Consider the following 12,818-nt stretch of genomic DNA (forward strand, 5'->3'; position numbering starts at 1 on the left):
GTAAAAAGAAATTTATGCAGAGCGTCAGAATAATGTTTGATGTGAAAACGAAAATAAGCAGAGGACAGACTACATGACAGACTCGAAGAAATGCAAAAGGTCGTCGAGTGCGGTTACAAACTCGGTGCATTCAAATCGCAAGCAGAAAATGCAGAGAATGCAAATCATTCTCACGCACCGGCCGGCCCGCTGGCGATGGCATCAAAAATGCCATTAATTTCAAACAGAGAAAAAACGTCAGTGTTCAATCTCATTTTAATTAATACTTGACACTGCGATGAGACGGCCGAGCTCAGTGCACAATTCATATGGGAATAAGCAAATGTAAACGATTTTATAATTCTTTGAATAAGAAAGTAATTCGGCGTTTAAAAATCAAAACCAGTAATTTGAATGCGAATTATTAATAGTAAAATTATCTTTACCTCATTCTTCCTGTTACAATCGGAATGCTTTTCCATCCTCTGCTTATCACACAAAACTAACGATAAAAAGTTGAAAACACAAGTTAAAAACAAATTAAAAAGAGAGAGAGATTAACAGAGGACTTTTGCTGGCGATCAACTCCTCGCAGAGGAACAGAGCAGACAACCTTCCGCAGCGATACAAAAACCGACTTTCAATTTTTAAATCAAAATTATTTGCTTTATGAAAAATGCTTTTTGTATTAAATTAATTTTCTGCTTGCTTTTTTTACAGTAAATTATTATTAACTAGCTTCTAATTTTGAGAACATTGCTCAGGTTTATTTCTTCACATTTGCAACCCTGGTGGCTGCGGCGACACCAAATCTGCTCATTCTCGACAAGATCAGACTGACCGCGTTCTTACACTTTTCGAAATAAGCGCCGCGCATTTCTTACTTGATACAACAAGAGCGGAATCTCTCTCTCAAATGAGGCGGGCACAAATAAAGAGTAGCTTTTTGGCATCATAGGTTCATTTAAAAAATTACCTAATAATTACAAGCGCACTTTTGCAATGAAAGTTAAGCACAATTAAGTCTGAACACTTAGATTTATAATGCTCTGCTCCGTCGATCATTATATAATGCTCTATTAAACGTGACTATATATTCAAATTTTCCATCCCTTACGCCTCCTGCAAGCCACTTGACGAGGCCTGAATTTGCCATAATCAAATCTTGCTTAAAATATTTATGAGAGGTAGTAATAATATGAAATCATAATATGCTCAAATGTAATGCGAAAAAAATGTGCAGAGCAGCGTTTCGTTCCGAAAAACCATACTTTTTTTACATTTGAAAATTCACTTTTTCTGGGGAGGGTTGAATTTGCCTTTATTAAGGAAAGCGTTGAAAAAAAGGGTATGATACCCAGGTCGCAACTTTTCGTCAATAAAGTTTTTATCTTTTCAGCACTCAAAACATGCCTTTTTCTATTCGAAAAACGAGTATTACGAAAAATCTGTATTTCCTGCTTTATGAACTTTTATTGCCAACTTCAGTAGACTCAGTTTGATATTTATTTGTAAGCTCAAGTTGAATTCATAGGGCAGATTTGTACTTAAAATTTCCACACCTGAACCTCTTGGAAAATCATTCGTGGGAAAATAAAGCTTATTTAAAATTAGCGAAACGATTCTTGTCAAAAATTTTTGTTTTGTTTTTTAATGCCATCTTTTTTACAATCTGTGAAATTGCGTTCCATCTCGGATTTTGAAAAGAAAATCAAAATGTAAAGGAAAGGCAATTGCTGAAAGTTTTTACCTATTCACTGAGATGGCGTGGTTGTCATTCTCCTGGAACTCGAAGAATCCCAAAGAATTGATCCGAATCCAAACTTTGATTCGGCAATTCTGTTTGACGAAAGGATCTCTCCTTGAAATTGATGCCCAAGCAAGGAAACTCCTCAATAAAATTTAAATTAAAGTGTTTTATAAAGTTAAAGAGTCTATAATTGAAAAGAAAAAACAAGAAAATATTAAGTTCTCACCAATAAAGTGATCAAAATTTGATACACTAAATCGCATTATGCGATTTAAATGGAAGACGGCGTGGACAATTCACTGCTTTTTTCCCACCAAAATTGAAGAACCATCAAGGAAATCAATGCAATTAAGTTGAATCAAGAAAAAATTCAAGTTTAAAATTAAAAACGTGACAATAATTACATAAAAGTTGAAAATTATGATAATATTGTGGTAAAAATGGGGACAAAAAGTGTCCTGCGGGAAAATATGCGTGCATAATTATTTTTTCAAAACTTGTGATAAAGTTATAAAATGAAAAAGAAATTAAAAAAGTTACACTGCAAAAATGTAAAATTTTGTCCTAAAAAGGTTATTAGAGTAATAAAAGTTGCAAATGTGTTGCTCGTGTCGAATGGAATTTGGTAGCAAAAGACACAAGCGTGGCAGATTCGGTGCACCACTGACAGAACATGATTTGAGACGCTTGGTCTTCTTGTTTGGAATGCACAAGTTGAAAAGAGTTGAGGAAGTGCAGCGAGCGTGTTTATTAAAGTAGCCTACCTAGAGTAAATGGGAGACAGCAGAAGTCGGGACAGCCAAGACATGTCCAGCCCCCCAGGGAGGCAATGCGACCAGTGGTGACGGAACCCACCTTGATTGGGGCGCCGGCCAGCAAGATTTGGCGCGGTTTGCCCATCAGGGCATCGGCGCACACCTTGTCTCTGGCTCAGAGGCCTGTCCACATTCATCAATCTAGGAACAAAAAGAAAACATATGTTTATCGAATTTAATTTAATTGTCCCTCTTTCGAATTGATTAAAAATGCATTGTTCATTAGAAATGAGGCAAATTTAAGATCATTGAAGATACTCACAATGGCACGGACAATTGTTTAGAAGACACAAGCGGCCCACTGCAGAGCAGGTGCCATTATGATGATTTTGGTCAGGTCCACCTCCACACGGTTGTCCTGATTCGGCAGAACCGAGGACCTTCGAGAGCACGTCGGCTCTTCGAGGTCATTGTGACTCGCATCGGCCAGGTCTGCCAAAATGCTTGGCTTGAATCTAGGGTGGGCAGTTCCTTCACGAGGTCAGCAGCACTGCTGTTAAAAGTGGCCACCTGAATCCTATCACAATTAAGTAAATTTTTGACTCGGAGAAAACCATTTCTTTTGTTCTTAATTGCCTGCAGTCTGGGACCAGTTTGTAGATCTGGAGGACGGTCTCGACCAAGGTCTTGCCAGTGCAATAGAAAGATGTGAAGCTTCAATTTGCCCCTCAAAATGTTGCTGGTCACTGCGGGTTGAGGAAACGGTTGAACCAGCCCCCATTTCTCTTTTGATTGGAATATATAAAAAGTGTTGAGAACAACTCACTTAATTGTCAAATATAAAAACCTGTCGCAAAGACTCTTCCAGCTGCTGGACATCATCAGAGTCCATTAGAGTGTCCAATTGCGAGGAAAGCACATCAGGTCGCGATAATTTTCCTTGTGCACCTGATAAACACGAGTTTTGTAAAGAAGAGAAAAGATCAAGATGCAATTTTATACCTGCGGTTTCTTGGCAAGCACGTCTTTGGTGGGAAAAAGAATTTCCTCTCCCAAAGTCTTACAGTCTGAACTGAGAGCCAAATGTTGGAGCTTGAATTTGGTGCGGCTCACGAGGAACTTAATTGACGTTGAACCGCTCGCACCACCGACTGCCACTGCAATTAAATTTCATTTTGACAATTACCAATTTTGATTGCAACTTTCAAGAAAAAAATGTCTAGAGTCAATTAGCTAAAAAGCGAACCTGGAGTTTTTGGGGGAGTGGCGTTGGAGGGGACGAGGCGGAGGACGCCTGGGATTTTCTGGGTGGCTGCGGCCGCTGCAGCCAATGCCTGGATGCCTGACATGTTCTGCGCGGCCGTCGGCGGAGATTCTGAAACTTCTGTTACGTCTGATCAGTTTTACAGATCCACTTCCAAGTTAAAAAACTCAACCAACTCTAAATTTGCAAGGTCAGAGGTCATTGAGAGCACCAAAGGTTTCAAGTCAAAGTTGACTGAAACCCCAAATTTGAATCACAAATATTCAAAATAAAAAACAAATTTTAATTTCGTATTTTGTTGGTCGTTATAAATTTGGTTAAAAAACCTATTAGAAGTCAGCTGAGTGACCTCCGACCTGCAGTTTGGCTCGGACCGAGCAGAAGGGTGATTTACCTTTTAGATCAGGGGTGGTGGGCGTGGCGGCAGGTGGGGATGGTTTTTCGGGGGTTGGTTTCTCCTGGGGCATGTCGTAATTCTGGGCCTGGAGGCGGTAGAAGTCGGTGGAGGGGGCGGGCGACCAGCACACCTCCAGCGAGGTCGTCGACGCGCGCACCAGCTGCACCCGCCCTGGCGCCGGCGGCTTCTCCACCTCCAGGTACCAAAGGTCTTTGCAGCAAATCTGCAAAACATAACAGCCATTCAGACAATCTTTCTCAGGAGAAAAGAGGGGAGCCCCTTGTTGTCCCTAAAAACATTTCCCCTAAAAGTTTTACTTTCAAATAATGTCCTAAAATGCCTATGAATGCAATCAAATGTTAACTCTTTAATTTGGAATGGAAGGACGCATGTGAAATTTATTAAGTATTTAAGTCTTATTTACATAATTAAAATTGTTAATGTGCAGTTCAAATAAATTGAAAAAAAAACTGACGATTTGACTAAAATTAAGATGTCAGTCAAGGCTTTGTCATTCTTGCCTGCTACAAATGGTTCCAAACAAGGATCCCATTTCAGTGATTTTTGAATTTAAAGAATTCCATTTTAAGTGTCATTTATCCTCAGTTCATAATAGGCGCCATAAAAGAACAAATAACTCTCTGTACTTTTTGCACCAAGAATTAGCAAGTCACACCATCCTGATGTAAGGAGATTCGTTGCTTCAATTATTATTTCAAGTTTTCATTTATTTCGGTTGTGAAATCAAATTTTAAGGCAAATATTTTAAGGAGCATATCTTAGAAATAAATAGAATAGGAGAAATGCTTTTAGTGGTTCTGAATTCAAGGGAAATGTAGAAGTTTTAGGGGAAATCAATTTAGGGACAGTAACGGCGACTCGAAAAGAGTTTAGCTCGGACCTTTCTGCAGCCATCGCGGCCGGACCAGGCGTAGAGGCGCGAGTGGATGCCGACGGCGCAGTGACCTGCCCTGGCTCGGGGCGCGTTCTCCTCAAACACGTCCATGTTCAGCTGCTCCCACGCCATCTTCTCTGCAACGCCAAACCATCCATTAAGTTTACAATCCTATTTTCATCACATTTTTAAGTTATGATCCTCCAATCAAGTTGATGAATGCAAACATTTGACTTGAGCAATAAATTGGAAAATTTGAAGATATCATAAGACATAGTAAAGATTTTCAGTCAAATTGAACAAAGAAAGAAAAGGAAATTTCTATTATTAGATTAGCAAATCTTTTTTTTTTGGCAATTAATTTCCAATTTTCATGTGCTTTCTTGATGGAGGTCGAAGTAACTCAGAAAACCCATCGAGGAAAAGCCGACTATAAAATCAAATTAACAAAAATAAAAAATAAAGTCGTTGAATTAAATTATTACGATTAAAAATTTAAAAAATCGTTGTCGGAAATTACAAAAGGTCAACTTGACATTTGGCCTGGGTCAAACTTGGACTCAAAGGTGAGAATAAATTATGTAATTTTAAGTACCTGGGAATGTTATTCTTCGGGTCGTCGCTGTCGTTGGCGAGTCCTCCGAAGAGGAAGACTTTGTTGCCGATCAGGGTGAAGCTGTGGCCGAGCCGCGGGCACGGCAGCTTTTTCCACTCCCACCTGCTCGCCTGCAAACACAAAACCCTCTCAGGTCAGCACATTTCAAGCAGAACAAGATCAAATTACATTCAATTTCATAAAAAACCCTTTTTTTATCCAAATCGAATCAAATTTTCATAAAAGTCTTCGTGTTTTCAACAGAATTCTTCCTGTTTGAAAAATTGCTTTAAAAAAGGTGACCCTTGATGGGGTCAGGGACTGAGGTTGTAATAAAATCAAACATAAAACCAGTGTTGTGAAACTTTTAGACAAAATTGACCGGTCCAATTGAATAAATTCTGGACACACTTGCAAAAGAAATGCACTATTGAAAAGGCCAGGTCGACCGGAGTTAAATAATGATCTAAGAGGTCAAGGTCACCGTCGGATTTTAGGAGAAAACGGCGATTGTTGAAATCGAGCGATCTGATTGGCCAGAAAGGTTCCCCCACCACCAAATGCAAATTAGCTCAAAAGTACCAAGCGTGACACATCGTTGGAAAGCTCAGGTCACGGCGAAACCATTGGTGACCTTGAAGGTTAAGATCGAACGACGAATAAAAATAAAAAGCTGTATCTCTTTACAAAGAACACAGACGAGTTCAGTTTTGAGCGATAATTTAATTATGTTTGATTTCTTACCAAATAATTATTATTCTGCTGTAACTGGAGAGGGAAGGGCCAAGGGGGTGGCGGGGGACACGCTTAACGACCCTGGTCTTTCCTCCTAGGCACTGTTTCGGGTTGGGCGCCGGGATCCAGTGCGCCCCTCTGCGAGGGTGAATCGCAGGTGAGGGCGGCTTACCCTGGCGACGCGTCAACCCCACCCGCGCCAGGGAAGCGCGGCCGAACCGCGGGTCACGCGCCTCCGCCACTCCCCAAGGACCTCAGGATGAGCAAGGGCCTTCAGTTCGCCCTTCAGCCTGCAGACAGAACGGGGTGAGACCTGGCTTTGTTGGTCAGGTGGAGGTGCAACTGACCTAAGGACGCACCCGTACCAACGATAAGAAAGCACCGCGTTTGGAACTTTGCCCAGCATTCAGGGCTTCATGGCGTCGGGCTTGATGTTGAGGTGGACGCAAAGGGCCCGAGGCTTCTTTGAGCCATGATTTTGCTTCACTTTCAATTTATAATGTCGGTCTTTGCGTCCTCCGCATTTGTTTTCGGCTTCTCCTGCAACAAAATGCAAAGACAAGTGTTAAGTCTTGATCAGAATTAACACTGCTTAAAACTCAATTAACAGGAACAAGGCATGAAATAGAATAAACTTGTATTTGAAATTAAAATTGGGAATAAAATGGAAACAAAAATGCATTTCACATTAGTGCTGCTTTACAAATTAAATTTAACATTGTAAAGTTTAGGTCAGGAAGAATTGATTGGTGACCAAAAGGTCAACATCACCGTCAGAGTTAAAATAAATAAAATACAAAATCAAGCTACTTGATTAATGATGTTTGAAATTGATTTCTAGCCAAGGGATGGCGACGCTCCCTTTGACGGTCTCCCAACTGCCGTTGCCGTTCTCCTCCTCGCGCTCCCGGCGCTCCTTCTTTTCCTTTATGGTCTCCTCATCCTCCTTCTCGGTGGTCTTCTTCAGGAAGCGATCCCTGATGTTCACGTACGCGTCCTCCTCGGACTCGGAAGACAATGTCTCAGAGTCGCTGCCCCAATCTTTGCTCTCGTCCTCCCTCTTGGCAAACTTCTCCGGCTCCTACTTCAACGTGGACTTCTTGGCTGTCGGTTTTGCGTCGGAGACAACTTCCTCATCTGCAAAATGCAAATTTCATTTTTAAAAACAGTACTTTAAGTGTTGGTGAATTTTTCCCATTAATAAGATTTCAGTCTCAAAAACAAACAAATTCAAATGGTTGGATTTGCTGGTGCAACTAATTTCCATGCTCCAAAAAATCACAAAATGGGGAACTCGGTTTGTGAATTTCCCTTAAGTTTATTTATTTAATGATTGGGATTGCAAAGTTCCAGGAACTTGGAAGGAAACTGTGTTTAGAAACCTTTATCGGCCTCGTCATCGTCCTTTTCAAAGCCATTGCTGTATTTCTCAGCTTCTGCCTCATCAAGGCCAATGAGTTGTTTTTTGACATGTTCTTCCTGCAAATACAACAGCAATAACAAATTTACTCCTCATTCTTAAATTCTTGGTAAGATAATAGTTGGAACAAAATCATGGTTGAATGCCATAAAAGTTCGTTAAGAAAGGAAGCAAACTGAGGGACAGACCTTTGAGACCCTTGTCTTCCCAGACCTCGTTGACAAAGGCGTCGAGTTTCGAGTTCTGCGAGGATGCGGACGTAAAACCTAGGCGTGACCCTGTTCTCCTCCTTGGTCACCACGGGCAGGGCCTTCTGTACGCCCTAGTCAGCTCTTTAAACGCTACAAATGACAGAACATAAAACAATCCAAATATTCGCAACAAAAAATTATTACTTTTTGAAGACGGCTGGGCTCCTATGACGAGTTCTCGGCCTCAAAATCGGAGCCGGTGGCGAAGAATCGTGTCTGGATTAATCTCAGGTACCAACCGACCTGAAACCGATCAAGGTCCCTTTCAGTCAAGGAGTTTGGTTCTAAACTCCTTGCTTTCAGTGCGAGACTCAAGAAAGAGAGAGGTCGAGGTCGAGCCAAGAAATTGCCCATTCGGGGGCGGTGACAGAATTCTCGCGCCTCCAATTGTCGTTTGGGGGTTGAAGGGTCGTTTGAGACGGGGAGGCAAGGGTCGAGGGGAGTTTTTCTCACCTAAAAATTGCCTTTGCAGGCTGCGAGCACGAGCACCGTGCCGACCTTTTAGTTTTCAAAACAAAAATAAGGAAAGATCAAAGAAAGATGGCAGCCAGGAATGGCTGCCTTGAGCGCTCATTGGCCTCATTGGCTTGAATTGTCACGTGACCCCGACACTTGCACTGATTCGAATTCGCGCGCCAAAATGATGCGCGCAGGCAGAATTCTGCTTTCGGATCGCAAAAGACTTTTATCTAATCTAATTAATCTATGTCCGTTTTGTTTTCAGAGTTTATATACATTGAGCGGCGCTGGTGTGTGTCGAGACTGGTCGAGACCTTTCACGAAACAATTCCTCTCACAATTGCTGACAAAAATGAGAATGGCCAGGCCAGCCCGCATTATATCGTATAAATATTTTGTCGACAAAGTGGCCAAATTATTTCCAAGTGATAGTTTATTATCCCGTGTTTTTCTTTTTAGGAAAATCATCTCGCCCAGGCTACTCTTATACTTTTGCGATCCGTCTGCTGCGGCAGGAATTTTCTTTCCTTGGCCCAGAATGGAAAAAAGATTCAAATTTGGTCAGTATTTGGAATTTGAGTTTCCGCAGAAAAAAATCACTATTTCTTTTGTCAGAGCGCAGCCAAGGAAGAATTTTAAACCAAACCTCAAATTCCTAAACAGTAATTTAATTTAATTTTAATTTTCAAAAAGATTTACAAAGTTTTGCAATCGCGACTCAAAAATCAACTCCACGAAAGCTTGAATTGCAATTCGTGACAATTAAGCGCCAACTTATTAATTCTTTTATTCCATCAATCATTTTCCGACTCGAGTAAATCTGGTTCTTTTCGTGTCTTCGTCCTAGAGATGGATGCAAAGGTGGAATCTGTCCTGCTCCATTTTAGAGAAAGACCTGCAGGACAGGGACTCGTACTCTGCCAGTGTTCCTAAGTTGACTGAAAGACGGCCCTCCTTTCTTTTTGGTGACTCAGTTCATGTGAAGAATGTTTAGAGGAGGTAATTTTGTGTTAAATATTTTACACCTGATTTTTCATATATTTTCCTATATTTCATTTAGGACCTGTTTACGAAGGAATTGTGCAAGCAACTATGCAAGAAAAAGTCCGCTTCAGGCTAAACTCGTCTTTAATCTCTCCCGATTGTAGCAACGTGCAGCACCCTGCCCTTGTCTTCAATAACAACTCTTTGGCCAAACAAACAAATTTTATGAAATTTAAATTGTTTAAAGAAATTTTTAACCCTTGTTAAATCATTTTTGTTATTACTTTTGGGAAAATGAATTAACTAAATCGATAGAAATGAATTGCTTTTATTTTAATTATTGTGGCAGGTATTGAATATTGAAATATAAACCTGAATTATTTCATTAAATAAAACGAACATTTTAACTGTAAAAGAATTAAGGAATAAAATTTTAATCATAAATGGTCCATAATTACAATTCTTTTTAGAAAAAATTCTTTATGTGCGTTCTTCTTTGACACATAACATCCAAAATTTGATACATTTTATACAAGTTCCTTCTATAAAATTTATTTACATTTTGCACATATCAAATTATAAAATTTCCCTAACATAAAACGATAATTTAAAAAAAAAATTGAAATAAAATATTTTAATTATTGCTCTGACGTGACTTCGGCCTGATGAAAGTTGCCCATGAAGATCTCGGACCAGTTTTTTGCTGCGAAGGTGCGAAGTTCCTTTGGGATGTTGGACTTTTCCTGCAGGGAATGAATTTGCTGCGTCATTCAAAGTTTTTAAAGGGTGAATTTGCACAAACCTTTCGCTGTAGGGGCTGCAGCGCTCTCCCTGCGGCAGGACAAGACGAGTGGCATCTTCATTCCTCGGACCGTCTTTCCAGGTGAGAGCATAGTCTTCAGCCAACTTGTAGTTCCGAGTGAGAGCCTGTGGATTACACTTTGAAATGAAAAAATTTGAAGTGTTAATATTAAGGCACTACCGCTGCAGATTTTTCTTTGAATTGCAGTCCAAAGAGGTTGTGGTAAAATATAGTTTACTCTTCACGGCAACCGGGCACATTTATTCACGTCAGTGAAGTTGGCGATATCGCCAACAGTTTTTGGCATTTTTTTAAAAGTAGGGAAGTTGGCGATATCGCCAACTTTTTGTATCTTAAAAAAGGGTTATAAAAGAATGCTGATTGCGTTGTAGGGGATGCATTTGGCTATTAAAAGTAACCCGTTATGCATAAGACATCTAAAAGTACATAAAATGTGGATTTTTCGCGAATTACATCCTCAAAGCCGGGTTCAGCCGCATTCTAACCCACCTCAATTTACACCCTTGACACCCATACATAAAAAAACAACCCTTACATCGCGGCTGAACCCGGCCTTCTAATTAAATTATTCACCCGAAGGTATTTTTATGGCGCCGAAGACACCTGAATATCGGTTTTTCGCGTTTTACACCCTCAAGGCCGGGTTCAGCCGCTTTCTAACCCAGCCCAACTTACACCCTTGACACCCTTACATAAAAAAACAACCCTTACATCGCGGCTGAACCCGGCCTTCTAATTTAATTATTCACCCGAAGGTATTTTTATGGCGCCGAAGACACCTGAATATCGGTTTTTCGCGTTTTACACCCTCAAGGCCGGGTTCAGCCGCTTTCTAACTCACCCTGTTCGACACTCTTGACACCCTTACATAAAAAAACAACCCTTACATCGCGGCTGAACCCGGCCTTCTAATTTAATTATTCACCCGAAGGTATTTTTATGGCACCGAAGACACCTGAATATCGGTTTTTCGCGATTTACACCCTCAAGGCCGGGTTCAGCCGCTTTCTAACCCAGCCCAACTTACACCCTTGACACCCTTACATAAAAAAACAACCCTTACATCGCGGCTGAACCCGGCCTTCTAATTTAATTATTCACCCGAAGGTATTTTTATGGCGCCGAAGACACCTGAATATCGGTTTTTCGCGTTTTACACCCTCAAGGCCGGGTTCAGCCGCTTTCTAACTCACCCTGTTCGACACTCTTGACACCCTTACATAAAAAAACAACCCTTACATCGCGGCTGAACCCGGCCTTCTAATTTAATTATTCACCCGAAGGTATTTTTATGGCGCCGAAGACACCTGAATATCGGTTTTTCGCGATTCACACCCTCAAGGCCGGGTTCAGCCGCTTTCTAACCCAGCCCAACTTACACCCTTGACACCCTTACATAAAAAAACAACCCTTACATCGCGGCTGAACCCGGCCTTCTAATTTAATTATTCACCCGAAGGTATTTTTATGGCGCCGAAGACACCTGAATATCGGTTTTTCGCGTTTTACACCCTCAAGGCCGGGTTCAGCCGCTTTCTAACCCAGCCCAACTTACACCCTTGACACCCTTACATAAAAAAACAACCCTTACATCGCGGCTGAACCCGGCCTTCTAATTTAATTATTCACCCGAAGGTATTTTTATGGCGCCGAAGACACCTGAATATCGGTTTTTCGCGTTTTACACCCTCAAGGCCGGGTTCAGCCGCTTTCTAACTCACCCTGTTCGACACTCTTGACACCCTTACATAAAAAAACAACCCTTACATCGCGGCTGAACCCGGCCTTCTAATTTAATTATTCACCCGAAGGTATTTTTATGGCGCCGAAGACACCTGAATATCGGTTTTTCGCGTTTTACACCCTCAAGGCCGGGTTCAGCCGCTTTCTAACTCACCCTGTTCGACACTCTTGACACCCTTACATAAAAAAACAACCCTTACATCGCGGCTGAACCCGGCCTTCTAATTTAATTATTCACCCGAAGGTATTTTTATGGCGCCGAAGACACCTGAATATCGGTTTTTCGCGTTTTACACCCTCAAGGCCGGGTTCAGCCGCTTTCTAACCCAGCCCAACTTACACCCTTGACACCCTTACATAAAAAAACAACCCTTACATCGCGGCTGAACCCGGCCTTCTAATTTAATTATTCACCCGAAGGTATTTTTATGGCGCCGAAGACACCTGAATATCGGTTTTTCGCGTTTTACACCCTCAAGGCCAGGTTCAGCCGCGATGTAAGGGTTGTTTTTTTATGTAAGGGTATCAAGGGTGTAAGTTGGGCTGGGTTAGAAAGCGGCTGAACCCGGCCTTGAGGGTGTAAATCGCGAAAAACCGATATTCAGGTGTCTTCGGCGCCATAAAAATACCTTCGGGTGAATAATTAAATTAGAAGGCCGGGTTCAGCCGCGATGTAAGGGTTGTTTTTTTATGTAAGGGTGTCAAGGGTGTAAGTTGGGCTGGGTTAGAAAGCGGCTGAACCCGGCCTTGAGGGTGTGAATCGCGAAA

General features: G+C 41.4%; 3 protein-coding genes and 1 long non-coding RNA gene across 18 annotated transcripts in view; 1 reads left to right on the forward strand and 3 right to left on the reverse strand.

The window, feature by feature from the left end:
* LOC132193951 (histamine H1 receptor-like) overlaps positions 1 to 3,057 on the reverse strand; it is a 44,549-nt gene extending 41,492 nt beyond the window's left edge. For 2 of the 6 annotated variants that reach the window (XM_059614936.1, XM_059614934.1), the window contains exons 1-2: positions 2,494 to 2,589; positions 1,730 to 1,870 (exon numbers count right to left, since the gene is read on the reverse strand). In XM_059614936.1, the coding sequence (XP_059470919.1) occupies positions 1,730 to 1,870; positions 2,494 to 2,537 (185 nt within the window). In that variant the 5' untranslated portion in view covers positions 2,538 to 2,589. Of the gene's footprint in view, positions 1 to 425; positions 789 to 1,729; positions 1,871 to 2,493; positions 2,686 to 2,806 lie in introns of those variants that run through there. The other 4 variants (XM_059614940.1, XM_059614938.1, XM_059614937.1 and 1 more) reach the window with 3 other exon arrangements.
* LOC132193953 (probable G-protein coupled receptor Mth-like 11) overlaps positions 1 to 9,887 on the forward strand; it is a 42,916-nt gene extending 33,029 nt beyond the window's left edge. The window contains exons 9-12 of one of the 5 annotated variants that reach the window (XM_059614944.1): positions 8,766 to 9,060; positions 9,116 to 9,162; positions 9,348 to 9,499; positions 9,561 to 9,887. The gene's annotated coding sequence lies outside the window, so the exon portion shown is untranslated. Of the gene's footprint in view, positions 1 to 8,765; positions 9,500 to 9,560 lie in introns of all 5 variants that reach the window. The other 4 variants (XM_059614946.1, XM_059614943.1, XM_059614945.1 and 1 more) reach the window with 4 other exon arrangements.
* LOC132193954 (host cell factor 1-like) lies at positions 3,126 to 8,615 on the reverse strand. Of its 6 annotated transcripts, XM_059614949.1 has the most exons (15): positions 8,495 to 8,615; positions 8,186 to 8,284; positions 7,979 to 8,131; positions 7,753 to 7,849; positions 7,181 to 7,507; positions 6,718 to 6,910; positions 6,380 to 6,660; positions 6,120 to 6,269; positions 5,636 to 5,766; positions 5,047 to 5,177; positions 4,143 to 4,368; positions 3,731 to 3,868; positions 3,487 to 3,641; positions 3,332 to 3,432; positions 3,126 to 3,269 (listed from the first exon to the last, which is right to left on the reverse strand). In XM_059614949.1, exons 10-14 carry the CDS (start codon positions 5,170 to 5,172, stop codon positions 3,376 to 3,378), a joined length of 702 nt encoding a protein of 233 aa, XP_059470932.1. In that variant the 5' UTR covers positions 5,173 to 5,177; positions 5,636 to 5,766; positions 6,120 to 6,269; positions 6,380 to 6,660; positions 6,718 to 6,910; positions 7,181 to 7,507; positions 7,753 to 7,849; positions 7,979 to 8,131; positions 8,186 to 8,284; positions 8,495 to 8,615; the 3' UTR covers positions 3,126 to 3,269; positions 3,332 to 3,375. The 6 variants fall into 6 exon arrangements, with proteins under 6 accessions (XP_059470932.1, XP_059470936.1, XP_059470931.1 ...); XM_059614953.1 differs by lacking the exon at positions 6,120 to 6,269 and having other exon boundaries at positions 3,731 to 3,865; XM_059614948.1 differs by lacking the exon at positions 6,120 to 6,269.
* A 4-nt stretch (positions 9,888 to 9,891) lies between the features above and the next one.
* Positions 9,892 to 10,752, reverse strand: LOC132193957 (uncharacterized). Its single transcript, XR_009441502.1, has 3 exons — positions 10,467 to 10,752; positions 10,287 to 10,411; positions 9,892 to 10,227 (listed from the first exon to the last, which is right to left on the reverse strand). It is a non-coding gene; the product is annotated as an uncharacterized LOC132193957 (long non-coding RNA).
* Positions 10,753 to 12,818: the final 2,066 nt, after the last annotated feature.

Source organism: Neocloeon triangulifer, unplaced genomic scaffold, assembly GCF_031216515.1.
Source record: "Neocloeon triangulifer isolate White Clay Creek 2 clone unplaced genomic scaffold, ASM3121651v1 ptg000005l, whole genome shotgun sequence".
NCBI classification, from domain to species: Eukaryota; Metazoa; Arthropoda; class Insecta; order Ephemeroptera; family Baetidae; genus Neocloeon; species Neocloeon triangulifer.